This window comes from Lathyrus oleraceus, chromosome 2 (genome assembly GCF_024323335.1).
Source record: "Lathyrus oleraceus cultivar Zhongwan6 chromosome 2, CAAS_Psat_ZW6_1.0, whole genome shotgun sequence".
Classification (NCBI taxonomy): Eukaryota; Viridiplantae; Streptophyta; class Magnoliopsida; order Fabales; family Fabaceae; genus Lathyrus; species Lathyrus oleraceus.
Window position 1 is genome coordinate 110166215 of NC_066580.1, and position 27392 is coordinate 110193606.

The following is a 27392-nucleotide window of genomic DNA, read 5'->3' on the forward strand; positions in this document are numbered from 1 at the left end:
CAACACTTAAGTAAGTGTTTGTGTGAAAGTTTCATTGTACTTTGAAGGGCAACTAATGTTGCAAAATTTGAAAAACAATTTTGAGGATCTCCATATTTTAGGATAAAATTTAAAACTCTCTTTTTCTAACTAAACTTTATTTTTGTTAAAAGAAAATAATGTATGGATTATTTAATAAAGGCTTTAACACTTATTGTGATCTCTCATTCTAAGACTCCACATTGATTTTATAATGTAATTGAAAAATATGATTATCATGAAAAAATTATAACTTTTATTGTTGGGATTATCAGGAGGTCAACACGAGTGAGTATTTTTATTTGTAGGGTCTTTTATTTAATTAGCAACACACTTTGTGAAAAACACATTATATATTTACTCAAAATCTTAAGGTGATAGGCGTGTGAGTTATTCTACTTATAAATGTTCAAGTCTTCATATTGGTTAATCAATGTAAGACTTTATCACACTACTCACACTTGTTATTCTCAACACTCACTCTCAAGTGTGAGTTTATCCACAATATCCCTCATCAATTGAAAGTTCTTTCATCCACATACACTTATATCGTTGTTGACACTTTTCAATGGGACACTCTACCCACGACCATGCGAGAATACTTTTGATACAAGTGAGTCGGTCTCTTCACTCAAACCAAAGGCTCATGATATAACTATTAGAGTTATTTGAAAGGTTAACGCGAGGGAATAATTTTACTTTTGAGGTCTTTCCTTTTACGAGTAACACACCTTGTAAAAGATACATCACAAAATAAAAAAGATTCCTTCGTATTGATCCCAAATAATTCCAACACTTATAAGTCACTGAGAAGGTCCACACATCAAGGTTTAATAACAAGCTCTAAGAGAAAAGACACAAGAAATTGGCACAACCTTCCAAATATCATACATACTTAATATGGAAACCAAATAATTTTTCACACCCTTCCAAATATCATAATACTTAATTTACTATCACTTAAATTAATAATAAACTTCTTAACTTTTTAATTCACTAAAATTTAATATATATTTTATTTTAAAAAAATAATAGATGAAACTACAAATAATATTATAGAATCTTTTGATTAAAAAATAATGTTTGATTAAAAAATAATAACATGTAAAATTTGTTGAGAAATAATTGTGGATTGTGTTAAAAAACAAGAATGAGTTTTAAGTCTCACATTACTTAGAAAAATATAAATTGAGCACTTTATAAATAAGATGATTCATATACTTATCATCTTAAGATTTTAGATAAATATGTGGTGTCTTTCTCAATTGTTTGGATGAGTCTATAATCTTTTAGATCAAACCTCTTAGATTATACCTAAAACTTTATAAATAAATATTTTGGAGGGTTCGAATTTAACTATAATATTTATAAACTAATGTGTCTATGTGAAAATATTATTTAATACTATATTAATTAAAATAAAAGTAACTTTAGATATAAGCTTAATATTTATATTGAAAAAGGTAAAATATTGATAAATATGTAAAGTCAAATGAATTATTCATCTATGAAATAAATTAAATATAATAAGTAAAAGGAATTATCATTAATTAAATTATAACTATAATTTTAAGAGTTTAATGGAAATGCAATTGAGAGTCTAAAATAACTTTAAATTATTATTTAATAAAAATTCATCACTCAATCATATATTATTATTCAAAAATTGTAGTCTGATGCAATGAAATATGTGATATTGATTGATTAACTATGTAATTACATATCTCATTTTCCCTAATTTTAAATAAATTGTGTAATTTGAATAAAGAAATTCCAAAGTGTTGGTGGAGTAGCTTTGATTAGTGATAAGGAATTGGTTGCATCGAACCAATAGCCTTAGACAAATAACCGCTGCACTAAATCATTAGTATACACATATTTTAGCCTAAAATCTGAAAGCACAATAATATTTATTTGATAGCGTTAGAAGTTTTATTTTTAAAAAGAAAAAGCTGTTAGACAATGTTTATTCAATATCAACCCATATAAAAATGCGCCCTTAGTTCAAAATTAAACTCAACTTAACGAAAGTAATAAAATGTAACACACAAAAAAAATTATTGGTGTTAATATATATATATATATATATATATATATATATATATATATATATATATATATATATATATATATATATATATATATATATATGTGTGTGTATTTTTTTTTGTGAGAAATTATTTTATAATAGAAATATATTTAAATCCAATTTTATCAGATTAAATTTCATTTTTAAAATTTCTTTTTACCACAAAAAAAAAAGTTAAATATATCTATATCTATATCTACTCCTGAAATAATGGCATGTCGATAGAAATATTGATTATCTAACAAGATATGATAAAAAATATTCAAATATGAAAATAAATAGGGCTAAACATTTCAAAAAAAGGTTGAAATATATGAGATTTTTTCCGCATAAAAGAGAAACTGTAAGAGAATATTTAGTCAAATCAACCTATATAAGTAAAGCCCCTCTAATGCAACAGCTTATAAGTAACAAAAGAAGAAAAATGAATCAATTTTCTTCTAAAAGTGTCACTAAGAAAATTAAGCATTGGACCAAAGATGAACATAGGTAATACATTCGACTTTTATATCTATCTTTTTTTAAAACCCTAATAATATGCTCACTCTTTTTAATATATGTAATTTTGTTGGAGGAGGAGAATTAAGTCGCATTTGATTTTATTTTGAAATAATTATTACATTTTTGTCTTGAATATAATTTTTTAATAAAATCCATGATTATTTCTATGTTTACTTGGAACGTGTTTCTTTTTCTTAATGAAAAACAACTATGAGTAATTAGTTTGATTTAATTTGATTAATTCATTTGTACTATTTTGGATTCATGAAAAAAATTATTATTTTATTTTTCTTCTCAATTTACTTATTTGAATTCACATTATTTTTATGTTTTAGGTTATTTCTTGCGGGACTTCAAAAATATGGAAGGGGACACTGGAAAGAAATTTCAAGACATTTTGTAGTGTCAAAAACTCACACTCAAATTGCTAGTCATGCTCAAAAATTCTTTCTTCATCAAAATATTACAAATAAAAAGAAGAAAACAAGAAGTATTCACGAGATAACCTTAAATCCACCCAACAATGAAGAAGAAGACTTTCACGAATGGATGAATGACTTCTTCAAAAAAAATAAGAATGAACAATATTATGAGTTTATAAAAAATTTACTTTAAAGGATTATTATAATATGAGTCTTTTAGAAAATAATTGAAAGATGACTTATCATAATAGACTAATTCAAATTGTATTAGTATTAAAAACTTAATACTATTGTGTTGTGCTCCCTAATTTGTATGAAGTTATATTTTGTTTTTTATAGTGATCAAGACCAATCAAGAGTAAGAAGAAGAGAATTACATGTTTTATTTTAATTTATTTATAATAATTCTGTTTAGTTTAATTTGATATTGTTTTAATTTAAAATATGATTTAACTTAAGATGGATCTAGAAAGTAATGTTTATGGTTTGTTTAAAATATGAATTTTTTTATTATGAATAAATATTTTGTAAAATCTCATTTGAGATAAATTTGAACTGAATTAAATTTTTTTTATGAAATAAATTTTTCTATAATTATTAATTCATCCTTACAAGACGAGGAGTGTCACTTTATATAATTTTTTTAATGCTCTATCTCCATTATCGATAGGCTCTAATATCATATTAAAATTTAATTTAATTCATTCTTACAAAACTGACTTATAAAATCAGGAGTGTCACTCTATATAAACTCTTTCAATATTGTATCTCCAATCAATGTAAAATTTAAGATTTTTTAATAGTGACAAGTTGTTGACTTATCAATCTTTTTTAGTTGTGCCACATTTACTTCTACCATTTTCTCTACCAAATTCATCTTTTATTATGTTTCTCTCTTAATTTACTACTTTATTTGAAGAATCCACACCATGTAATTTTATCACAATGCAATGCATTCTTTTTGTCTTTAAACAGTTTTACTCGGAGAATTTTTTAATTAGATTTTTGTGTAGACCATTTTTTATTTTCTTTTATATTGTTATCATGGATATTGAACTGGTCCTTCCAAAATGTATGTATTTTTTCTTATTTTCTTTTTTATTTAAAAAGGTTTTTTTAGAGTGTGGTAATTTTGAAGTTAATGTGGTGAATCCAAATCAGAAAATTAACACAAACAAACACAAATTCAATTCTTTAAAAAAAATAGATAAATCCAATTCATATGCACTTGTAAAGTAAAAAATGTTTATAAAACATTAGCATGATTATCACTTTACATCTAACTTTTTAAAAATATATTTACGTGGTAGTTTTGAATTTTTAAATGACAAAGCAAAGAAAATATATTTAAAAAAGAGAAAGGTGTTAGAGCTGCCGTTGATATTTTGCTTCTATTAATGATATGAAATATAGAACTCACTAAAATTGAACAAGACTTGTATGAATAAAGATATCTAAAGAAGAATCACTTTATTACACTCTATATATTTCTATTGTAATTGATCTACAAAATGTATGAAGAATTATAGTGACATACAAGCTAAATAATTTGTGCATTTAAATTAACCACAAATATAAGCCTCTCACTTATATCCTTCCTATTACTCCTCCACAATTCACCGGAGTAAATTACATTCCATATTTAATATTATCAAATATTATTCCCACAAAAGGTATAAGATACAAAAAAGCACATTAGAGGTGTACTAAAACCACAAACAACTGCAGACAAAAGACAAACAGAAGAAAAACCAACTGCATCAAAACCTCAAAAATAAAACAGAAGTTAACCTCTCAACCGATGAAAAAACCCATCTGAAACATCGGGCACGCCACCTCTAAAAAGAGAAGGTAAGCACAACCATCTGAAAAACATAGAGGACATTTGTCTACCCAACCTACCCCTAAAATTGTTGACATAAAAACAAGTTTTTCTCCTGGTCAAACAAAGAAACGATAGAAACTTGAGCCTGAGCAAAAACCCATTTCTAAGTCAACCCAATTATATAAGTTATCTAGTGATCAATCGACCTCCTTTTCTGACAAAACATAATTTTATCATGCATATTGTTAGACGAGAGCAATGATCTAGAGGGGCGGTGAATAGATCGATAATAAATTTTCTTTGGTTAAAAATATGTTTTAAAAATATTTTCTATGACAAGCGAAAGCGGTTATGGATCAACACTCGTCTATCCCAAACTGTTTTAGGAAGAACTGGATATGCATGTTAAACCATAACAAAATAAAATTAACGTACCACAATGATGAGAAAACAAATCAATAAGTGTTTCAAAATTACGTTTGAACAATTTTACACTTCGATAATCAATTTCCAATAAAATTAAGAAATAAAAACTGACTATGACAATTTGTCAAACACTTGGTGTGCAATAAATGTTGAGATATAATATAATCCAAGTTGTGTGAGGCTCAAGCCCAATGTTAATTAGAGTTTAGAGTTTGTTACTTAGTTTGTTATATTTGTTACTTAATAGTCAAGTAACTTTGTATATAAATACATGCATATGTAAATCAGTTTGTAACACAATCATTCTTCAATAATAGAATTCTTATTTTTATATTCTCTTTCTCTTTCTCTCCTCACTAAAAGTGCCTCGCGCACTAACAAATTGGTATCTAGAACTCCAGTTAGATTCTTGATCGTGTTTTCAAGAATCACACGTCAGTGATCGTGTTTCTGGGATTGTGGGTTGTTAATCGCGTTTGCTGCAAAGATGAATGGCACCAACGGAATTCCGAGTTCTCTTCCAATTCTTGACGGAAAGAATTGGATTCGATGGAGAAAACAGATGCAATCCTTGTTCGGTTTTCATGAAACCCAATAAATGGTTACTAATGGCATCCCTGAGCTTGCTGAGAATGCAACTGATGCTCAGAGAGTCACACACAAAGAGGCGAAGAAGAAAGACTGCAAGGTCGCGTATTGCATTCAATCGACGGTCGTTTCAAAGAATTTCGAAAAGATCTCTCATGTTGAATCGGCGAACAAGGCCTAGGATATTCTTGTCAAGTACTATGGAGGAGGTGAGAAAGTCAAAGTCGTCAAATTTCAGGCTTTGTAACGACAATATGAATTGCTGCAGATGGGAGAAGATGAAAAGATTGAAGGCTATGTCTCGAAGGTGCAAAATCTCGTCCATCTCATGAAGGATTGTAGTAAAACCTTAACTGATAAGATGATATTTGAGAAGGTAATGTGTACGTTGACCTCTCACTTTGATAATGTTATTGTAGCTATTCAAGAATCCAACGATCTTAAAACTATGAAACTGGAAGATTTAGTTGGTTCATTGGAGGCACATTAGATTAGGATTGTCGTAAGGAAATGGGTTCAAGATTCGATACAAGCACTGCATGCTCAGGCTTTGAAGAAGCATGGTGGTTCCACAAATTCAAAGGCAAAGGAGACAAGACTCAGAGCAAGAAGTCTTGGTCGAACCCTCAAAAGCACAAGATCAATGATTATTGATTTTTCACATATAAAAAAATTGAGTTATAGTTTGCTCATCTTTTATTATAATGATTATAGTCAATATAATAAAAAAAATAAAGATAATATTTTCTAATGAACTCTCATATTTGTGAAGAATAATAAGTCAAGTGTGAGGTAGAGTTTCACATTAGTTATAAATATGAAGACTTGAACATTTATAAGTGGTAGAACCCACAGACCTATCACTTTAAGGTTTTGGATGAATATGTAGTGTTTCTCTCACTTGTGTGTTGCTCTGATTCAATATTGATGCTCCTCCTCATGACCTAACAATTGGTATCATGAGCTCGTTGAAATCGAAATGTACAAGAAGAGGTGTATTTGTATGTGGACAAAAGAGTTTCTACTTGATGGAGAGCATTATGGACTCACACTTGAGGCAGAGTGTTAAGAATAATAAGTCAAATATGAGTTAGAGTTCCACATTGATTATATCGCCTTAAAATTTTGGGTGAATATGTAATGTCCCTGTCACTTGAGTATTGCTTTTGACCCAATGTTGATGTTCCTCTTCATGATCCAACAATATTTCAATAACAATATCACATAAATATTTTACAATATCATCCATTACAAATTAAAATATTTTTTATTATAAAAGTTATTAAAATAATTAATATTTAAAACACTTTTAGTCGTCCATATAACTATTATTTGATAATATATATGTAAATTTTAAAAAAAATTAAAACCGCGTATCGCGCATATTTTAATCTAATATATAATTAAAATTAAAAATACATCAAATGAGATACACATAATTAACAACGATATACATAATTAGCAACAAAACAACTAGAAAATAACAACGTATTATCATACATTTTCATCAAAGATACAAAAACTACTATATCAATTATTTAATGAATACAAAACTAGCAACTTCAATCCAACACTAAAACATCAACACAAAACAAACAAACAATTCAAATTCAAATGACATAAAAACACGTTTGCATAGCATTTGCGTCGGTATTTCCACTTTATCTTCTTGTTCTTCTTCACTGACTTTCACAATTTTCCTTTGTTGAACAAAATTAAGGTTCTTAAAAATAAATTCTTTTCATTTCCCTTCAAAATTAAGGTTCCATGTGCGGCACTTCTTGAAAAGTAAAAAATATTCTTATAATTCAAAAATGCATCTTCGAATACATAACATGTACACTGCTCATTATTTTTGAATCACATCCTAATTTTAGAATTAAATTTAATTTAAAAATGCGTTTCTAGAATATCTCCGAAAATACATTTTCAGACCTTTTCTATCTAATACACAAGGAGGCTTCCATCTTTTGTGCCTGCTAAGAAGCATTCTTCTGAGTTACGGTCAATGATGTTAAAACCTTTCCAATCCCATGATATTTCTTAAGACTAATCAAGTGTAAGAAGAAGAGAATTACATGTTTTATTTTAATTTATTTTATAATAATTATGTTTAGTTTAATTTGATATTGTAATAGCTTTAACTTAAAATATGATTTAACTTAAAATGGATCTAGAAAGTAATGTTTATGGTTCGGGTAAGAATATGAAATTTTTTGTTATGAGTAAACATGTTGTAAAATCTCATTTGAGATAAGTTTGGAATGAATTAATTTTTTTTCTTTATGAAATAAATTTTGCTATAATTATTAGAGTTTGACCTAATTTTTTAATGCTCAATATCTAAATAATATAGAATTTAAGATCTTCCTAATACACTCATTCGCGCTCATTCACGCCCAATACTCATTTGAGTTTGATATGTGGATATAAATGGTGAGCGGTCCATGGTCTGATTGATAGGTTCTAATATCATATTAAAGTTTGATATAACTCATTCTTATAAAATTGACTTGTAAGGTGATGAGTGTTATTCTATATAAACTCTTTTAATATTCTATCTCTAATCAATGTGAGACTTAAGATCTTTCTAATAGTGACAAGTTGTTGACTTATCAGTCTTTATTTGTGTTATACTTCATTTGAACACAGATAAACAACTTATAGCATTAAATATTTGTTCTGATACATTCTGAAGATGTATCTCCAGAATATCTCACGGATATGCATCTCTAGTATAATTCAAATGTAAATGACTTCTTAGTTGGTTGTATTGAATGTTTGAAATTATTTCGAAAATGTATCTCCGAAATATTTGAACATTTATTTAGAAATAGGTACGTCCGGAGATGTATCTCCAAAAATTAAGAGTATTTAAATAATTTCGTATAGTGACTAAGAAGTATCTAAGATGCATTAAAAAAATCTCCATTTATATCGATTGATTGTTGAATGTGCTTTCTACATATTATAATATGCTAAAATTGGGGTAAATAAAAATATTGTGTTTTGGGTGTAGATTGACGATTATTCTTATATTGTAAGAAAAACATGGTGGTTTCTTATATAAAAAATGTTGTTGTGGTTTCGACCAAATAAAAAACATTTATATAAATTGTAAACCCAAGAGCATGAATCAATTTGCAGAAGAAACCAGTTTCATCATCGATAGATAAGATCAAACACAAAGATCTTTTGATTTTTTTTTATTTAAAAAAGGTGTTTTGTATTTTTTTTTCAAATCAATTAATTAATAGTTTGAACTAGTTTCCAATTTAAGTTTAATTAATTCAACTGTTTATTCAGTTTATTAATTATTTAAGTGGTTATAGAAAAAGCTTCATATTCTTTATTTATTAATAAAAATCAAAATATCATAAATTGAGAAATATTTACAATTTTACTACCTAAAACCTATTTACAAGCACTAACCATTAACTAACATCAGTAAGTAACCTAAGTAATCTCTTCTAACTCTAATACATACTAAACATAAAATTTTAAAATACTAGCACAATTTTTTTTAAGTACACTTTTGATTTTTTCCTATAAATTTTTATTTTAAAGGTATTTTATTTTAGTCCACAATACATTTTATAGAGATAATCAAGTATATTTTATCAATACATTTATTCTGTTGGTTATTGTCTATAAATTAAATTTTTTATTTTACTGTCCAATAAATATTTGTGTTAATTTTATTTTTGAGATAAAGTAATAATAATTACAAAAAAAATTAACAAACACATTTACAGAATTTTGAATTTTTTCTTAAATTATTAATTACCTTTAACTCAACTAATATTAATTGAACCACCTTAAAAAAAACTATGAACTGAATCGAATTGAAGTTAAAATATCTGAATCGTTATATTTGGTTATTAAAAACAAGTTAAATTTTTTTTTTCCAAAAAATTTGAAAAATAATTTAATAGTTCGATTCTTTGGTTTGGTTTGGTTTGATAAAAATTATCTTCTAACGATTTGATACGGTTTGGAATTTCTAAACGGTATACCAAATCAATAATTTTGATTCGGTTCGATTCTAAATAAATTGAAATGAATCGATTCAATTCGAGTAAACTTTTATCGTAGTTTAAATCGGTTCGGTTTGATTTTCTCAGTGAACCATAACACCCTAAAACCTCACAAAATTATAAATTCAAATAAATAAAATGTTCAATCTCATAAGTATTTTGTGCTTTTAAAACTCAGTGCATTGACCATGCAAAGTTAATGTCATAAAATCTGAAAATATGTTTAGTTCAACTGCCCGAAAACAATATTGTTATTATACACACTTTATTGGTTTGAAGCTATACCACATCACAGTTGTGAACATGTGTTTAATTTTATAATTTAAGATAATATTTTAGTAGCAATTAAGATTTTAAGGACAAAGAAATTATAATTAATTTTATCCTTTCTTAATTAAAATTTAATAATAAGATTTTATAGTTAAATTTTGAATCCAATTTTAGTATTAAATTACTAATAAATGATAGTTAATTGAACCTAATTTAAAAATTAGAATTTAAAGATGAAATTTAGAAATTTATAAGTGACTGAAATAAAATGTAATTTATAAAGATATTTTATTGGATAGAATGAAAATTCATATCTATAGTTTTTAAAAATATTTATGCTACACAAGATCAAATTCAAAAGTAATATAAATTAACTACTCACTTTCATATTCTTAATGAAGTAACTTGGAAAAAGGCTACCAATTCATTTATGTTAAAAACAACCACAAAAACATGACAACATGTTACCTTAAAAATAATCAGTTGTACCTAATTTAAAAATCCAATGAAATCAAATATTTGTCTATAACTAACTATATATATATCTCACTCTCCCTCTTTCTTCTCTAGTTTCTCAAATTACTCACATAAACCGTTTTTAACTCTTTGATTTTTCTGATCAACTCACTGTTTCTCATTTCATTCTCAAAAACATTGTTGTTTCAGGACAAAACCACAATGTATAAGTATAATGTTGAATCCGCTGAAACATTGGCAAATGAGGCTCAGGTTTTTGACTCATTTCACAAGTTTTAATTTTTTTTGGTGTTTTTCTTTTGCAATTCTTTTACCTTTTGTTCATATTTCTCGTTGTTGATGTTGTTTATCTGTTGTTGTTTAGGCTTTGCCTATTGCCAAAGCCACACCTATCTACGAGCAGCTTCTGCAGTTATTTCCAACAGCTGTGAGTGTCCTTGTTGAGTGTTTTGATTATGTTCTATAGTAAATACTTCTGTGAGTGTATATAGTGAACTAGTTTTTAATGATGCTTATTTTGATTTGTTTTCAGGCCAAGTTTTGGAAGCAGTATGTGGAGGCACACATGGCTGTAAATAACGATGACGGGATCAAGCAGATTTTTAGTCGCTGTTTGTTGAACTGTCTTCAAGTTCCTCTATGGTATGTCGTTTGCTTAGTTTCTTTTACTCCCTTTTGGATATGTTGTTTGAAAGATTTTGTTTATATGTCAGAATTCGTTGTTGTTTCTCCCCTGAATCAATAATGTAGAGTGTAGTAGACTGACACAGATTGAACTATCAATTTCTTTTGGGCATTTATGGTCTATGCTAATAAGAAATAGTGTTTTTGATAAAAACCAGTTCGACCAAATGTTATCTATAGCACTTGTGCTGTTTCTTGTTTCTTGTTCAACAAAACGTGTAAACAATGTTGTTATTTTTAACCTTTCACCTTGTTTATAGGCGGTGTTACATTCGTTTCATTAGAAAGGTTAATGACAAGAAGGGCACAGAGGGTCAAGAAGAGACCATAAAAGCCTTTGAGTTTATGCTCAACTATGTCGGTAAGTTGTTTCTCATTGTCTCACTAGAAAGATGATGTTGGAAACTCGCCAAAGGTGGTTTGGTCATGTGAGAAGAATCCTAATAGAAGCTCTAGTGAGAGGAAGCTTTATTGGAAACCGGTCGAGAAAAGTGAATAAAAGATGGAAGATTGTGTGTTTGTATCTATCTATGTATGTATATTGATACATCTTTCTAATGATGTGCTCACAGGAGCAGACATAACATCTGGCCCTTTGTGGATGGAGTACATATCCTTTCTAAAATCATTGCCGGTTAGTTAATATTGTGTTTTCTGCAATTCTTGTTGCATAATTTGGTATCACTTTTCAACTTTTTTTGGGTCAATTTCAGTTGCAGCCTGTACATGAACAAGAAGAATCATATCAGATGACTGTTATCAGGAAAGTCTATCAGAGGGCTATTATTACTCCAAACCATCAAATTGAACAACTTTGGAAAGACTATGAAAATTTCGAAAATTCTGTCAGTCGCCAGCTGGTAATATTCCGGTCTTTATTTCATGCTCGATTTGTTTATACATATTCATGATTACATTTTTTTATACAACATAATTCTAATTCAAAGGGCATACGTTCTGATGATAAGGTAACTTGCAGGCTAAAGGACTGATATACGAATATCAACCAAAATATAATAGTGCGAGGGCAGTTTATAGGGAACGGAAAAAGTATTTTGATGAAATTGATTGGAATATGCTTGCTGTACCACCAACCGGATCCAACAAGGCAAATACCATCTAGCCTTAGAGGCTCTAATATCGTATTATAAGCCAATTATTCTAAAAGATTAAGATGTTATTTGAATAAAAATGAAAGAGTTATAGTTTTTATATCTTTTACATCATCGTAATTTTATGTCTTTGTTACTTTTGACAGGAAGAAATGCAGTGGATGGCATGGAAAAGACTTCTATCTTTTGAAAAGTAAGAAGCATGCATTCTTTTTTCTTAGATACTGTTTCTGTTCTATTAGTGAAAGCTATAAAAAACAGATCAAAGTAAACAGAGAAAAAAATGAATGAATATAAATGTTCTAGTTCTAGTTACATTATCGTATTCAAATGATTGCTTGGTGAATCTAGTTACCTTCTGCTCTTTCATTTTTCTGACGATATTTAGTTAACATTTTGTACTCAACCATTATTTGTTTAAGAGGAAATCCACAGAGAATAGACACACCTTCTTCCAACAAACAAGTTATATTTACTTATGAGCAGGTACTAGGAAATAAAATTACTCGTAAAAGTAGGATTAGGAGTATCATCATCTATGTGTTTTATTTACTTTGGTGATATTTATTTCTGATATCATTTATGGAATTTCTCACTGCATTTTATTGGTATTCAGTGTCTCATGTATATGTACCATTATCCTGATGTATGGTATGAGTATGCTACATGGCACGCTAAAGGTGGTTTGATTGATGCTGCGGTTAAAGTATTTCAAAGGTCTCTGAAGGCTCTTCCAGGTTAGTGGCATTTTTCTTGTATTAATTCTGCTTAATTTTATTTTTTAGTAGTGTCTGCATTATGTTAGTTAAGGCTCCACTGTTATACTTTCATGTGTCTTACTCAATTCCTCGTTCCGTCTTTTCATTTGTGAACAGATTCGGAAATGCTACGATATGCCTATGCAGAGCTAGAGGAATCCCGTGGAGCGATCCAGGTGTTTTTTAGGCTTGATCATACTTTAGATCTAGTAAAGGCCTCCGTATGGGTCGTTTGATGTCTTATTCATTGTTTTTTCGACTTGTTTCCATTGGTTATGTTAATCCTTAACGATTTTTATTTCGTTTTATTTTAGGCTGCAAAGAAAATACATGAAAACGCATTGGGGAACGGTGACAACGCAACTGCACTTGCACATATTCAGGTATGTGATTTTTTGTTTGTTTAGTATGTTCAATAGTAGTGTTGCATATTTTTAAAAATCAGTAAATAAGTTTTATGGCATGATCAGAAATTTGAATGTTTTAAGTTTGACAGTTCAAGTTCTTAGTCTAATTTTGTAATAACTGTTGATATATTTCCATGAAAATGATATGAAATCTGTTTCACGTTACAGTTCATTCGTTTTCTAAGAAGAACCGAAGGTGTTGAAGCTGCTAAAAAGTACTTTCTGGATGCTCGCAAATCCTCAACTTGTTCATATCATGTTTATGTGGCTTACGCGTCAGTGGCCTTTTGTCTTGACAAGGATCCTAAGGTCTTTACCATTTCCTTTCTTACCTGTTCTATCCTTCATAAGATCTAACAAAGTACTTTTTAACTTCTAGAAAATTAATTCGGATTATCCTTGCAGATGGCTCATAACGTTTTGGAAGACGGATTAAAACATTTTATGCATGAGCCTGTCTATATTCTTGAGTGAGTTCTACTTTCTACCATCTTTGATTAACCTTGTCACTTAACTCCTCCAAAAAAATAGTATTGAATATTAAGAATGTTTACCTGATGTTTCAGATATGCTGATTTCTTGACACGTTTGAATGATGACCGAAATATACGTGCTTTATTTGAGAGGGCATTGAGTTCACTTCCTTCAGAGAAATCGGTTGAGGTATTTAATACTTATGGATAGAATTTTATATTGGGATATTTGTATTTATAAAGCATAGTTTATGTGCTTATTCAGTTGAAGAATATTCAATAGTTTGTTTTCTAATGTTTAATTTGCACGTAACTAATCTCACTTGCAGGTTTGGAAAAGGTTTATTCAATTTGAGCAAACTTATGGAAATCCTGCTAGCATGCTCAAGGTAGTACTCTATTGATTCGATTAAAGCGATGTTTATGCATGTTGAATAGACTTCACAGTTCACACAGATTAACTGTAACCTGTTTTGATAATTTATCCTTGTATCATATGTAGGTTGAGCAAAGAAGGAAAAAAGCATTCGGTGAAGATGCAACCGCTGCATCAGAGGGTTCTCTGCAAGATGTTGTATCACGTTATAGTTTCATGGATCTATGGCCGTGCTCTTCTAACGATCTCGATCATTTATCCCGACGAGAGGTACTAGTTGCTTGAACCTCTGATGCTTGACATTGCAAATTGCTCAGAATTTTCCCATCTTTCACGAGTTCTTATGTGTCTTATATAGTAATTAATTCCTTTTGGTTTCTACCTTTTTAGTGGCTTGCCAAAAATCTCAATAAGAAAGTGGACATGCCTATTATTCCTAATGGCACGACTCTTACCGGTATTATACTCATTCTCGCACTCGGTTTTCTTATTACGCGGTTAATTTAATGATACACTATTAATGCAGATAAGGGATCTGTTGCAAACATTTCAAATATGTCATCAAAGATTGTCTATCCCGATACTTCGAAGATGTTGGTATATGATCCAAAGCAGAATGCATTTGATGAAATTCTTAAAGCTACCCCGCCTGCTTTGGTTGCATTTTTAGCAAGCCTACCCACAGTTTATGGTAATTTTCAATATTTCTGTTAACTACAATTTCACATCGATCACACAGTACATTCTTTTGGCTATTTCATATGCAATCTAGAAACAGCAAAAGTATACTTTTTGGATATGTATCAAGAAGTATTAGTATAGGATACGCATCAGACACCTATAGATACTCTTCTATTTTTGAAGTATATCTAGATGCCGTCGATAACAGTTTTTTGAAATATGCAGGTCCAACTCCAAATGTGGACATCGTGCTATCGATTTGTTTGCAGAACGACCTTCCAATAGGACAAAGTGGTAAAACTGTGATTCAATCGCAGTTGCCAGGAGGTCCTGCTCCTGCTACTAGTGAACTTTCTGATAGCAAGCATTGTGGGAAAAGAAAAGAATTAGACAGTATGTGCATAATCTATTTTTGACATCAAATATACAAGAATGTGCTTTTAGCTTTTCTTATTCTAGTGTTTTGACATCAAACTCCAATTTTAACATGATTGATATTTGTTATTATAATGTTTAGCACAAGAAGATGATGAGACTACATCTCTCCAAAGCCAACCGCCTCCTCGCGACGCTTTCCGGATACGACAATTCCTGAAAGCTCGAGCCAACAGCACATCACAAACGGGATCAGTTTCATATGGAAGTGCACTTTCTGGCGATTTATCTGGCAGCACTGGTAGATAACTTAAGTATTGCATTTGCCAGTAGCAACAATGTATGATGTTATTAATTGGTCAGGAGTATGTAAATATGGATCCAAATCACATTCTCTTATAGATAATACAAATATAATATAATTATTGTAAACTTGATCAGGAAAGTAGCCATGAACTCTCTCATTGAAACCATGTTTATACAAAGAGAATTCATATCTTTACACACCTACACCGTATACAATACAGTTTTTATTCTGTATTAGTTGGAGAAAATTTAGTATTTTTGAAGAGTATATGAAACAAAATGTAGAGCAAAGTCCAATACTAAGCACAATATATTCTTTGATACTAGTAACTTGTGAGTTCATTTGATTTCATTTGATTGAATATAATTATAGACCGTTTTGTTAAGAGAAAAGATTGAATCGGACATCAAGTTTTATCAATTTTAATGATCATTTGACATGTGTTTACAAAACACTACAAGATATATTCTAGAATGTTCTTAGCATATTCATTTATTATTAATTATTACTGTTTACGATATAGTATCTATATTATTACTAAACAATCTGTATCATTGATTCAATATCAAACGGCTGAAATAAAAAACAATGGAAAGCAATAACTATGTTTAATCCAAATCCAATCTGTAGTGAGGTCCACTTTTGCTATTGGGATGAAACTCTTTCAAACCTTTATTACAACAGAAATACAAGAGTAAAGGAACAACATATTACAGAATTGAAACACTAAAATATAGTTGAAAAGCAATAGAAATCCCATAGATGATATCTTCCTGAAATGCATTCTTAACCTCATTCAAGTTCTAACATCTTCCTGAAATGAAGGACAAACTGGTAAACCTTTTCAGGGTCAGGAAGTACTTTCTTCACAGATTCTCTTTCCAAGCTTCTCTTAATCCAAGCTGAGAATTTTGGTGAGTGATCTTCAATTTTAAATCCACCAAGTTTCTCATATGCTAAAAACCATGCAGAATGAGGAATGGCTATGATGTCAACAAAGCCAAAAGCATCACCACCAAAATAGTCTTTCTCTCCAAGAGCTTCTTCTAGATGCTTTATAACTTCAAGGAAGTCTCTTGTTCCCACTTCTCTCTCTTCTCCATTGCTAGCCCAAATGCTCCTCCCAGTTTCAAATACCTTGCAACACAAGTTATCATATCAAAATCATATATGTGACACAATTTTAAATCATTTTTTGTGTATTTTATCGCAACTAACCTTTTTGTCGATGAAATCAGCCAAAAATCTAGCTTGTGCGCGATCATAAGCATTAGCTGGAAGCAATGGGTTGGAAGGCCAAACCTCATCAATGTAGCTAACAATGATAGCAGATTCAAGAACAGGTTTGTCATTGTGCAAGAACACAGGCACCTTTTGGTGAATAGGATTCGACTTCAAAAGAAGCTCACTTTTTTTCCCAATTATATCCTCTTCATTGCTCACATAATTCACACCTTTCTCTTCCAGAGCAGTTTTCACTCTACCACAAAATGGACTAGCCCAGAAGTCCAAAACAACAACATTGTCTCCCTTTGACATGTTAACAATAATAACTCTTTGGACTCTTACTCTTTTCTTTTCTACTTGTGATGTCTTGAAGTTGTGGGAGAATTACTGAAATTTATAGGAAAACTTAGTTAAAAATTTAAGACTACGATGTTTACTATGTTTTCTTTGTATCTTCCTTCAAAATTGATGTTACTACAATGTTGTTAGTGTCCTTATCTATGTATTGGTTTGAACATGAGAGGAGAGGAGCATATACTACTAGATAGTATCAAATGGCCGGCAAAATGCAACTATGTTTTTTGTTTCATTTGTTGGAATCTAATTATAATTTGTGTTCATTCTATTGAAACTTCTCTCCTCTCCATGATTGAATCAAACAGTGCATTTTGGAAAATATAGCATCTAGGAACATATCCTATCATTGATTGAACTTTGGAGTGTAAAATTGAAAACAATTTGGGAAATCAATATAATATGAAACCATTTTGTACATGTATATACAAAAGAATTGCATCTTGTTTTTTTTCCGATAAAATAGAAAACTAAAATAATTAAAGTTATCCCTACTGCACAGCACTGGCTTCTGAAACTTTCAAGCAAACACACATGTGAAGAAAATACTCAGGATTCATTAAGTTGTTAACCACCCAAGAAAAAGGTATTTCCGAACTCGGTTCTATCCCTTGAATGCGTACGCACTTGATTTCTGCAATTTCGGGTGTTTGGCAAGATGACGCTGGATCATGTGAACTTTCTCCCTCTTCTCCTTCACTTCGGTTTATGTCTGCATCTCCTTCATTAACAAATGAACTTTCCGGAAAGTACTCGGGCAGAAGTCTTTTAACGGCATCGATTAAGCTAAAGTATTTACCTGCATCCATTGACCATCATGCAACATTAAGATTTGTTTTTCTGAATGGCATGTGACATTAAGAATGTGGATTACCACCATATGCATCTTCATATAAAAGAAAGAACATAGACAAACATGGAAGATATTCAACTTAAAAACTCTATGGAGGATTTTTTTTTCCATGAGACGCGACTTACTGTCTTCCTTATGAATCTCAACAGGTCGGTTGATATACGAGACTTTGTCCCAATTATCAATTTTTGGAGCATCTTCAAAATCATCAAAATCGTCGTTGACAGTCCACAAATATAAGCGAACAGGAATCCTACCTAACAAGATAGTAAACGTTAACCAAAAGTAAGTTTAATATGGATGGGAAAATGTGCGTACATGAAACCAACTGAAGCCACCTATGTCAAAAGTACACCCAAAAAGTTGAGGTAAATATGAATCAAACCATAAATGAAAAAGGAAAGGAGAAAACAGCAAGCCAAATTGGCTAAAAAAACAAGTTGATATTTCTCACTTGTCTTCACTTGTCCAGCAGCTTCAGCATCCCCGGTAGTTTGTTCAGATTTAGTCGAAACTGAATCAATATTTTCTGTATATTGCTCGTCAAAAGTCTCAAGCTTAAGCTTAGATGACACCCGTCTAAAAGATTCCAAGTTACCTGTCATGCAAATGAGTTGACAGAAGTCCATGAGAGGAGAGCAACAAACTTATTTTCCAAAAACTACCTTTGCAGATATAGACTGTGTTTTCCAGATTTCTTTTATTGAATTACATTTTGTAACTTATCCTTTCTGAATATTATGATAAAATAGTGTTCACTCATATATCTGATTGATTATATATTATGCAACTTGTTCTTGGAAGTGTATGTTATCGTTAACCATGTGACTTTTAATAAATTTTGCTGTCTCTCCTTAAATCCCTAAAATAAAATAGTACCAAATTGCAATATTCTTTACTTGTAGAATACGAACAGAAAAACAACATAAAAATGTATCAAGTATATAGGCATTAACATCAAGCAATTAATAACCATACCATTTAAAACAGATCCCCAAAGCTCCACCTGATCAGGTTGAGACATGTTCATGACATTCTTGCAATTTCCATTTATAACATACGCAGCCTACAGTAAAAGTTAAAATCCAGTCAAGCTCGGTGATGATAAAAGCACTAAACATCTCACATATATTGCCATCCAAATGACATTACAAATTTTCTCATATGTTAATGGCTTAAAGATGTTACTGGTTCTGCAAATATTGAAGTTTCTTCCAATATTTGTAGAAAAGGAGCTAGGCAAGTAGTGGACTAAACAAATTTAAGCCAAAATTAATTCTAAAAAATGAAAGGGGAAACAGTTCTACATAGATTTTAACTAAACCACCGAAGGAGTAGTAAATGTGTGCAATATTACAATGTATAAACTCACCAAAGTATTTCACAGCAAGGTTGTTCAACAATTATAGCATTAACATGGTCTCTAAACATTTCTCATTTACCATTACCTGAACATAACCTCAATAAGCCTTAAACCCTTAAATTAACCAAGTTCTACTTACGTTATCTTATACTTCTAAAACCATAACGCTAGCCATTGACATCATAATGCCCCTACTATCCATGAAGCATAGATTCTGACACGGATACCGGGACACAACACAATACGGACACCCCAACACCAATAATGTCAAAAACATAGGACACTGACACCGCTATATATATGATAGTATTTGAATTTCATTGATCCATCAATTATTAAAAGAGTTAAAAATATCTTAATGAAAATTATTGTCTTTAACTTTCATTGATAACATTGCTTCAATACATGTTTAACCCTTTTAGATGTGTGTGAGATTTGTCTAAAAAAATATAAGGTATGTTGAAGCAAAGAAAAAAACAAATTCTTTTTTAAATATTTCTCTAAATTTTCCGACAAGTGTTGTATGAGTGTCATATAGGTGTCGGACACCAATTTAAAAGTGCCGAAGCAAAGAAAATAAATCATTTATTTGGGGACACTTGTATGACTTTTCCAACACGTGTCGTTCGGGTGTCATACAAGTGTCAGACACCGACGCGTGTCGGACACCGCGACACGCCTACTCCTAGAGGATCGTGCTTCATAGTTACTATCCTTATACTATACAATGAGTCAATGGCCCTTTTAAAATACTAAAGTGAGAATGTTTAGCAGTGTTGTCACATAGCCTCAATAGCATAGCAGAATTTGAACAAATCAACAATGTTCTGCAATACGCTATATAGTATAAAGCTGTCAAATAGAGGCTATAGCACTGTAGCATAGGGGGGTCTGAACACAGTTATTTTCTGAGATCGACAATATCGGTTTAGTGATTCATACATGCAGATACAAACTATAAAATGCTATTTTGTCATGTATGGGCATGAGGTATCATGTTATCAATTAAACAAGTACATCATAGTCATGCATGCATTGAAATAAAAGATCACGCGACTGACCTCTTTCAGTGAGTTAATAAAGCTCCACTTTACACTGTCTTCACCTTCACATGGAAGCAACAAATTACTTGGATATCCTCTAAAGTGTACCTACAAATCAGAGAGAACGGATATTGAACATAGCTATGCATTGGAAAAATAACTCCATAATGCCATTAAAAGTTTGTAGTGAATCAATCTTAATTATTGCATTAATACCCTTTGGAACTTCAGCAGAATATTTTTAATATATTTACCTTTTTATTTTATGATCCCCCTACCAAAACAAATTTCAAGCATTTTCTTTATAATTGTTCAAGGAACAGCACAAACAAGATAAAATTTTAATTTGAAGTTTTCTTCCAACCCAAATTTCATCTAAGACTTAATTTTACCTTTATGCAAAAAAAAAAAAAATTATTCAGAAACATTTACATCAATGAGGTGCTCAATCAAACTAACTAGAGAGGATAATCAAAATAACTTACTGTTAAATTCCACGGCCTTTCTGGCTCCATACATAAAAGATCAAAAAGAACTCCGGTTGGTATATACCTGTACAAACCATGGCAAAAAACCTTTGCAAAATTAAAATTTTACTTTCCATGAGTTATTTACTATGCTTGTTGCTGCAGACATGTTTCTTGTCGAGAAAATAAATAGTTAGTGCAATGTAACTCTTAGATTATATATTGAACTTAACTCATCCTTACAAATCCGGCTTGTAAGGTGAGGGTTACCAAAACTTAATAAATACTACACATGTCATATCTCTAGGCATTATGGGATTAAATCCACCCTTTCACAGTCAACGCAATGAAGGTGTTGGAGGTTGCAATAAAGGAAACCGAAATGCCGTAATAAGCCGGCTAGGGGCAGACTACAAAGGAAGCGGAATTTCCATCACACACTCGGGCCCAATGAGTCGTAAGCATGGACAGTGCGGGAAACCAACAACAGATCTAGAATAGATTCTGATACTCTACCTTATACTCTAATACAAGGGAAGGGAAGCCCTGACTCTACCTTATACTCTAATAGATACCATCTTAGATTTTATATTGGGGCAAACGCATCCTTACAAAACCAGCTTGTAAGGTGAGGGTTGCTTGAGCTTTATAAATACAAAAGCCATATCTTTAGGAAATGTGAAACCATCCATCTCTTCATACCCAACACAATGAAGGAGTTGTAGGCTGCAATGAAGGCAACCCAAAAGTTGCAATTAGGCGGCTAGGGGCGGACCACAATGAAGGCAGAATTTCCAATCGTAACTAATAATTGAAAAACAATTATAAGGTAGCATAGCAACCGTAAAATGTTTTAAACACCAAAGAATGGGGATATTAAAGGGTAAAATCGATACTAGCATCAATAAAAGTTCATACTATAGCAAATATTCATATTGGTCTTTGATATTGTAGGATTGTATCAATCTAGTCCCTCACACTATCGATATTTCGGAATGATCCCAAAATTTGTAACTTTACTCGAATATGTCCCTCCATTGTTATTTGCAGGATCAGAACAACATTAAGTTGGCAATATCAAAGACAAATTTGAAACTAAGTGAACAATGTCAAAGATACATTTGATAACGCATTCACACTGAGGAACAAACTTGATTAACATTTTGGTATATTGATCATTCAGGCAACTAGGTTGATTCATCCCTACAATTTCAAGTACCAATTTAAGTACTTACTCTTCCTCCTAATATATCTAATCCAGGACAATGTCATATCTTTACACAAATTAAACATAAATACAATAAAAACAAATAGTATAAAACCACAGAATACCATTTGAGAGGCAATCCATTGTACTCAAACCAAATGGTGTCTACTCCAGGAGGAAGTGCAGTGCTAAAGTGAGGCTTCAAGAGAGAAACCAACAACGGCAAGTACCCTATCCTAGGGGCCAAAACCTAAAACCACAACAAACAAAATGTTAAAACAACAATCAAATGCAAATAAATACTCCAGAAAAGTTCAATTGAATAGCAGCAGGTAGTAATTAACTAAAAAGGTAACATTTTTTAGGTTTAAATGAAAAAAAAAAACCTGTGATGTTAAAAATCAAGGTTGAAGTGAAAAATAAGAAAAAATTAAGAAAAATAAATGGGTGATTCATACGAGAGCCGGTGATGGAGGAGGAAGAGTGGTGACTTCAGATTCATGAAGATGAATTTGAAGAGGAATTGCCCCTTTCCATACGTACTTCTGCGCTTCACTCATCTCTTTCAGATCTCTCTTTCTCGGTCGGTGCAGTCCTTGATCAACTTCCAACTCTTGCTGCAACCCTCTTCTTTTTTTTTTTCTTTCTGGTATTATTTTATTATTTATTTTTTGTTGTTATTTAAGTAAATTTAAATTACTTTTTCTTTTTATTATGGCTTTTTTATATGCTAATTTAGCTTTGTTATTTGGAATTTGGAATTTTTATGAATAAATTTGGATTAATTATTAATTAACTGATATTTCATTAGGAATTATTGATACCAATGTTGATTGCTGCATAATCAAAAAAACAGAGTAATCACGTAAATTAGAGAATCTGTTTTTTTAAGAAAAAATTGGAGATTCTATTATACATTTAGTAACTTATTCGCAGATATATTTAAGAATTTAATTAAAATTTATTGGTGTAAAAAGATTTTATATAATTAATTAATTATATTTAATATTGGAAGAAATTTGACTGTTATTTTTATTTTTATTTTTATTTTGACAAAAATAAACTTAACGATTTTTATTATTAGAAAAAGGTTTGATACAAGAAGTATCACACTAACAAAATTACGCTTAGTCGAAGAATTGGTCGTCTTAGCTAACGTGTGGGCGACCGCTTGATGCTTAATGAACTTAATCTCATAATTCGGAAAAAGATGCAACAAATTTTTAATGGATAAAATAATAAGACTAGATTCATCTCTTCCTAAATGCTTAGAATGAATAGCTTGAACTACTAGTTGGAAATCGCTTTCAAAGGTTACATTATTCAAGTGTAAAGAAATAACACCATGCAAAGCTTCTCTTAATGTTATGGCTTCAGCTTCAATGGTGGATAAAAGGCCAACGTCCCAAGTTAAACATGCGATAATATATCTACCCAAATTATCTCTGACATAGCATCCTATATTTGTTGTGTCTCTTTCACTATTAAATTCAGCCTCTACATTACACTTCATTCTCCTTTCATTAGGAGGACTCCAAACTAGTGGGTGATGAGAGGCGTTATCTATATCACTCTCTTTTTAAACTCAAACCCAATCTTGACAATTGAAATACGTCAGCAAGGCAATTTTTGATACCTCATCTCTAACATTATATCAAACAACATTATTTTTATTCTTCCAAAGCATGTCAATCATCACAACAAATCTATCAGCATCTCTTATATCCTCTATATTACAAATGTCAAGAATAAGGATTTTGCATCATTAAAAACATGAGCACGAGGATCAATTATAGTTTGACTTTTATTTAACTACTTATATAGTAATGCAAACGGATAATGGTGATGAATTAATAATGTAAAACTTTTTATCCTGACCATACATAATAATTAATCTCTATTTTTAATATTTATTTTTCTCTAATAAGTTTAATCATTTAATAAATCACTAGCAACTCAGTGCATTTAATAAATAATTTACAACTCAATCAACATATATTTACATGAAAAATATTTAATGGAACTCGTTTTGTTACACCCGTGCGGCGTCTTATCAAGGAGGTTGAATTTAAACAACATAATCGATTACCATATAGGTCTGATTAACTAAGCGTCTTTTGAATTTTAAATTTCACACCTCATAATTGACTAATTTTAATGACTTAATCAATTATGTCCCCGTTAAGTGTGCACCGCCATTAATCAATCATCAAGGTTTATGTCATTAACTACTATAATTGATTATAAGTAGTCTTTAAAAAGGTATATCGCCCCAACTTCTCTTCGTCTCATGTTTTGCTTCCTTCCTCTTTCTTTAGTTGCTTGTGTGTGCAAATACTATTTATTATCTTCATCATCATGGCTCCGAAAAGGATTTGCACATGTGGAAGCACTTCTTCTCCATCCTACTTCTGAGATACATTTTCATCACAAGAGCAATAATATATGTATAATAGAGATTATGTAACAAGGGAAATTCTTCGTTCTTACTACTTTGAGGAAAAGATCTTCGAAAAATGTGAGTTTCTAAAGCTCTTTAAAGAAGCAAGTTTTTGAGAAGTTTCATTTGTGACATCCAAGTAGAAAAGATTCCCACTTTGATCAAGATATCTACTCCAACCTCAAATATGAAGAATTATGAAGATGGAGTTCTCACTAGTAAGGTACGAAAATAACAAATTTGACTATCTCTTAAAGAGTTTGCAGAGATTTGTAATCTTCCTTTTATTGGTTCTAAGTACAAAGTTGATGAAGAAGGAGGTAATGATTTCTCTTGTGTATATGTTGTTGTCTCCTTCCTAGTAAATCCAAACTCTGGTTTTCCTTCTCCTTTCAAGTGGGAAAAATGCACCTAGATATTTGACTTACTCATTATGTGACAATACATATTCTTATCGCAAGAAAACACAACTTTGGGAAAGTAACCAAAACTGATGTTGACATGGTTTGGTTACTTGTTAATAAAGTATAAATAAATTGGGCTAGTGTGGTGATCAATCACATGATGGGGAGCAAGAGAAATAATATTTGGTTACCATATGGTGACCTGATAACAAAAATCTTGGAGTATTATGGCTTCAACCTTGAAGAAGAAGAATTAGGCAAAGATTATATAAGGATAAAAAACAACGTAATAGTGTAAATGAGAATGGAAATTACCAAAAGGATGTTGAATCAAAATCCTCCAAAGGCAAAGAAAGCTTCAAAAAAATAATTAGTTCCGCTTAATTAAGGAGAACCTTCAACTTTGGGGGGTTTCGATTATGAGATCCTTAAAACTATTCTTACAGAAGCTCTTCTTGACACTCTCATCAAGAGGTAGAAATAACAGGCAAGAATATCAACTTCATGGCACGTTTACTTGCTCATAATGGATCATATTTGCCTCATGGGTTGTTCACTGGTGATGAGGAGGATTCTCAGTAGTCCTTGCTTTCTGTTTTGCCTTTTTTTTTCTTAGTGTTTCTTTATGCATCTTGCAATTTTCCTTTTGTGTTTGAATTATCTTTATAACTAATGAAATATTTCATTTATTAAATCTATGTGTTATTTCCCTTATCTCTTGATTTATGTGCTTGGATGTATTTTATATCTATTTATATTTTTTCCCGCATGTTTCCTTATGCCAATGGGAAATAAGTATACTCTTAGAGGGAGTAAGGTATACTCTTTATTCTTATCATAGGGAGTTTAACCATTTAAATACTTAACCGTTATTTTTTTGTTTATCTATCTCCCTGGGAGATGTGTTGTCATCATCAAAAAAAGGGGAGAATATAGATTTATGTGTTTGCATGTATAATGCCTACAGCGGTCACATGGCCTAAACGGTTTTGAAGATGACAACACTATAAGGTGAAGTCTTCATTTGAAGTTATGATTAAATTGTTATGCTTGGGAGAACAAATACATGAAAGCCAAACTCTTAAGAAAAACACATGATGTCAAGCAACGCTCGGTGGAATCTTTGATGATCTTCCGTTAAGCAAATCCCTTTGATGATGGTGTCTATCTAAAAGCATTATTAAGCCTCGTAGGATAGAAGAAGTCAAGTCTCTGATGAAGTGTTAAATCATTGATGAATTAAGCAATGGATCTTGAAGCTTCAATTATTGTGAAAGAGAGGAATTATGGAAGCTCGCCTGGTCTATTTCTGAGTGATCAGAATCTTGTAAAAGATACTAGAGTTATTTTTAAATTACTAATGCAATTCACACACTCGCCTTAAAGTTTTTTTGACCTCTCTATTTGATAAAACTCCTTAAAACCCTTAGAGGAACCAACGAGGTTCTTGTGGGATTGATCAAGGGTGTTCTTAAACATCTAGGAATCTTATATACAATGCTAATCGATTAAGGCCCTTAGCCAATCGATTAGAGCAAAGCATAAAGCTTCCTAATCGATTAAGAACACTTTTAGTCGATTAAGACACTACTCGTTGTAGGTTTTTCCTTTTTTGGAAATTAGGGTTGTCATTCTTATGAAGCACATAATCAATTAGACCTAACGTGTAACCGACCATGAGCTTTTAAAAGTTTATCGATAGTTTTTCTTTTTGAGTCAGATTTCTCACCTATAAATAGAGGGCTTTCCTCACTTTCAAGTTGGGCCAAAATACATATTTTGACATACTTTATCACCCTCTACTCTTTTCCCTCTCATTTTTCATTTCACTAAAATTGCCTTAATGTTTTAAGAGTGAAAAATATTAATGAGAAATATCTTACGTGTTCAGATGATGGGGGCATTATTGTAATTTTTACAAGAGGAAATTATCCCTTGTGTAATATTATTTTTGCAAATAATCTTTGTTTGGTTTGTGAACCTAGTCGGTAAAATCTCTCACTTTCTTCGTGAGGTTGTCCTGAAAATTTTTGTTTTCTTTGTGAGATTCACTTGGTGTAAAAGCTCTCTCTAGTTCATGAGATTGTCCGTCAATTTTTTTTTTGGTTCGTGAGTTGCATCTAGTGTTAAAGATCTTACTTGGCTCCGATATTTGCATGGTGTAAAATCTCATAGGATAAGGAAACTCACTGAATTATCATCTCATCC

General features: G+C 30.8%; 2 protein-coding genes and 1 pseudogene across 2 annotated transcripts; 1 reads left to right on the plus strand and 2 right to left on the minus strand.

Annotated features, from left to right (window-relative positions):
• The first annotated feature begins 10744 nt into the window (after positions 1-10744).
• On the plus strand, positions 10745-15879 carry LOC127121196 (cleavage stimulation factor subunit 77-like; annotated as a pseudogene).
• Positions 15880-16404: 525 nt separating this feature from the next.
• LOC127118333 (glutathione S-transferase U19) lies at positions 16405-17560 on the minus strand. The gene is made up of 2 exons (XM_051048507.1): positions 17045-17560; positions 16405-16963 (listed from the first exon to the last, which is right to left on the minus strand). Exons 1-2 carry the CDS (start codon positions 17363-17365, stop codon positions 16619-16621), a joined length of 666 nt encoding a protein of 221 aa, XP_050904464.1. The 5' UTR covers positions 17366-17560; the 3' UTR covers positions 16405-16618.
• A 220-nt stretch (positions 17561-17780) lies between these two features.
• On the minus strand, positions 17781-23024 carry LOC127118332 (autophagy protein 5). The gene is made up of 8 exons (XM_051048506.1): positions 22799-23024; positions 22466-22590; positions 21152-21218; positions 20685-20774; positions 19239-19326; positions 18715-18858; positions 18386-18517; positions 17781-18206 (listed from the first exon to the last, which is right to left on the minus strand). The coding sequence occupies exons 1-8, from the start codon at positions 22898-22900 to the stop codon at positions 17899-17901; spliced, it is 1056 nt and encodes a 351-aa protein (XP_050904463.1). The 5' UTR covers positions 22901-23024; the 3' UTR covers positions 17781-17898.
• Between the last annotated feature and the right edge of the window lie 4368 nt (positions 23025-27392).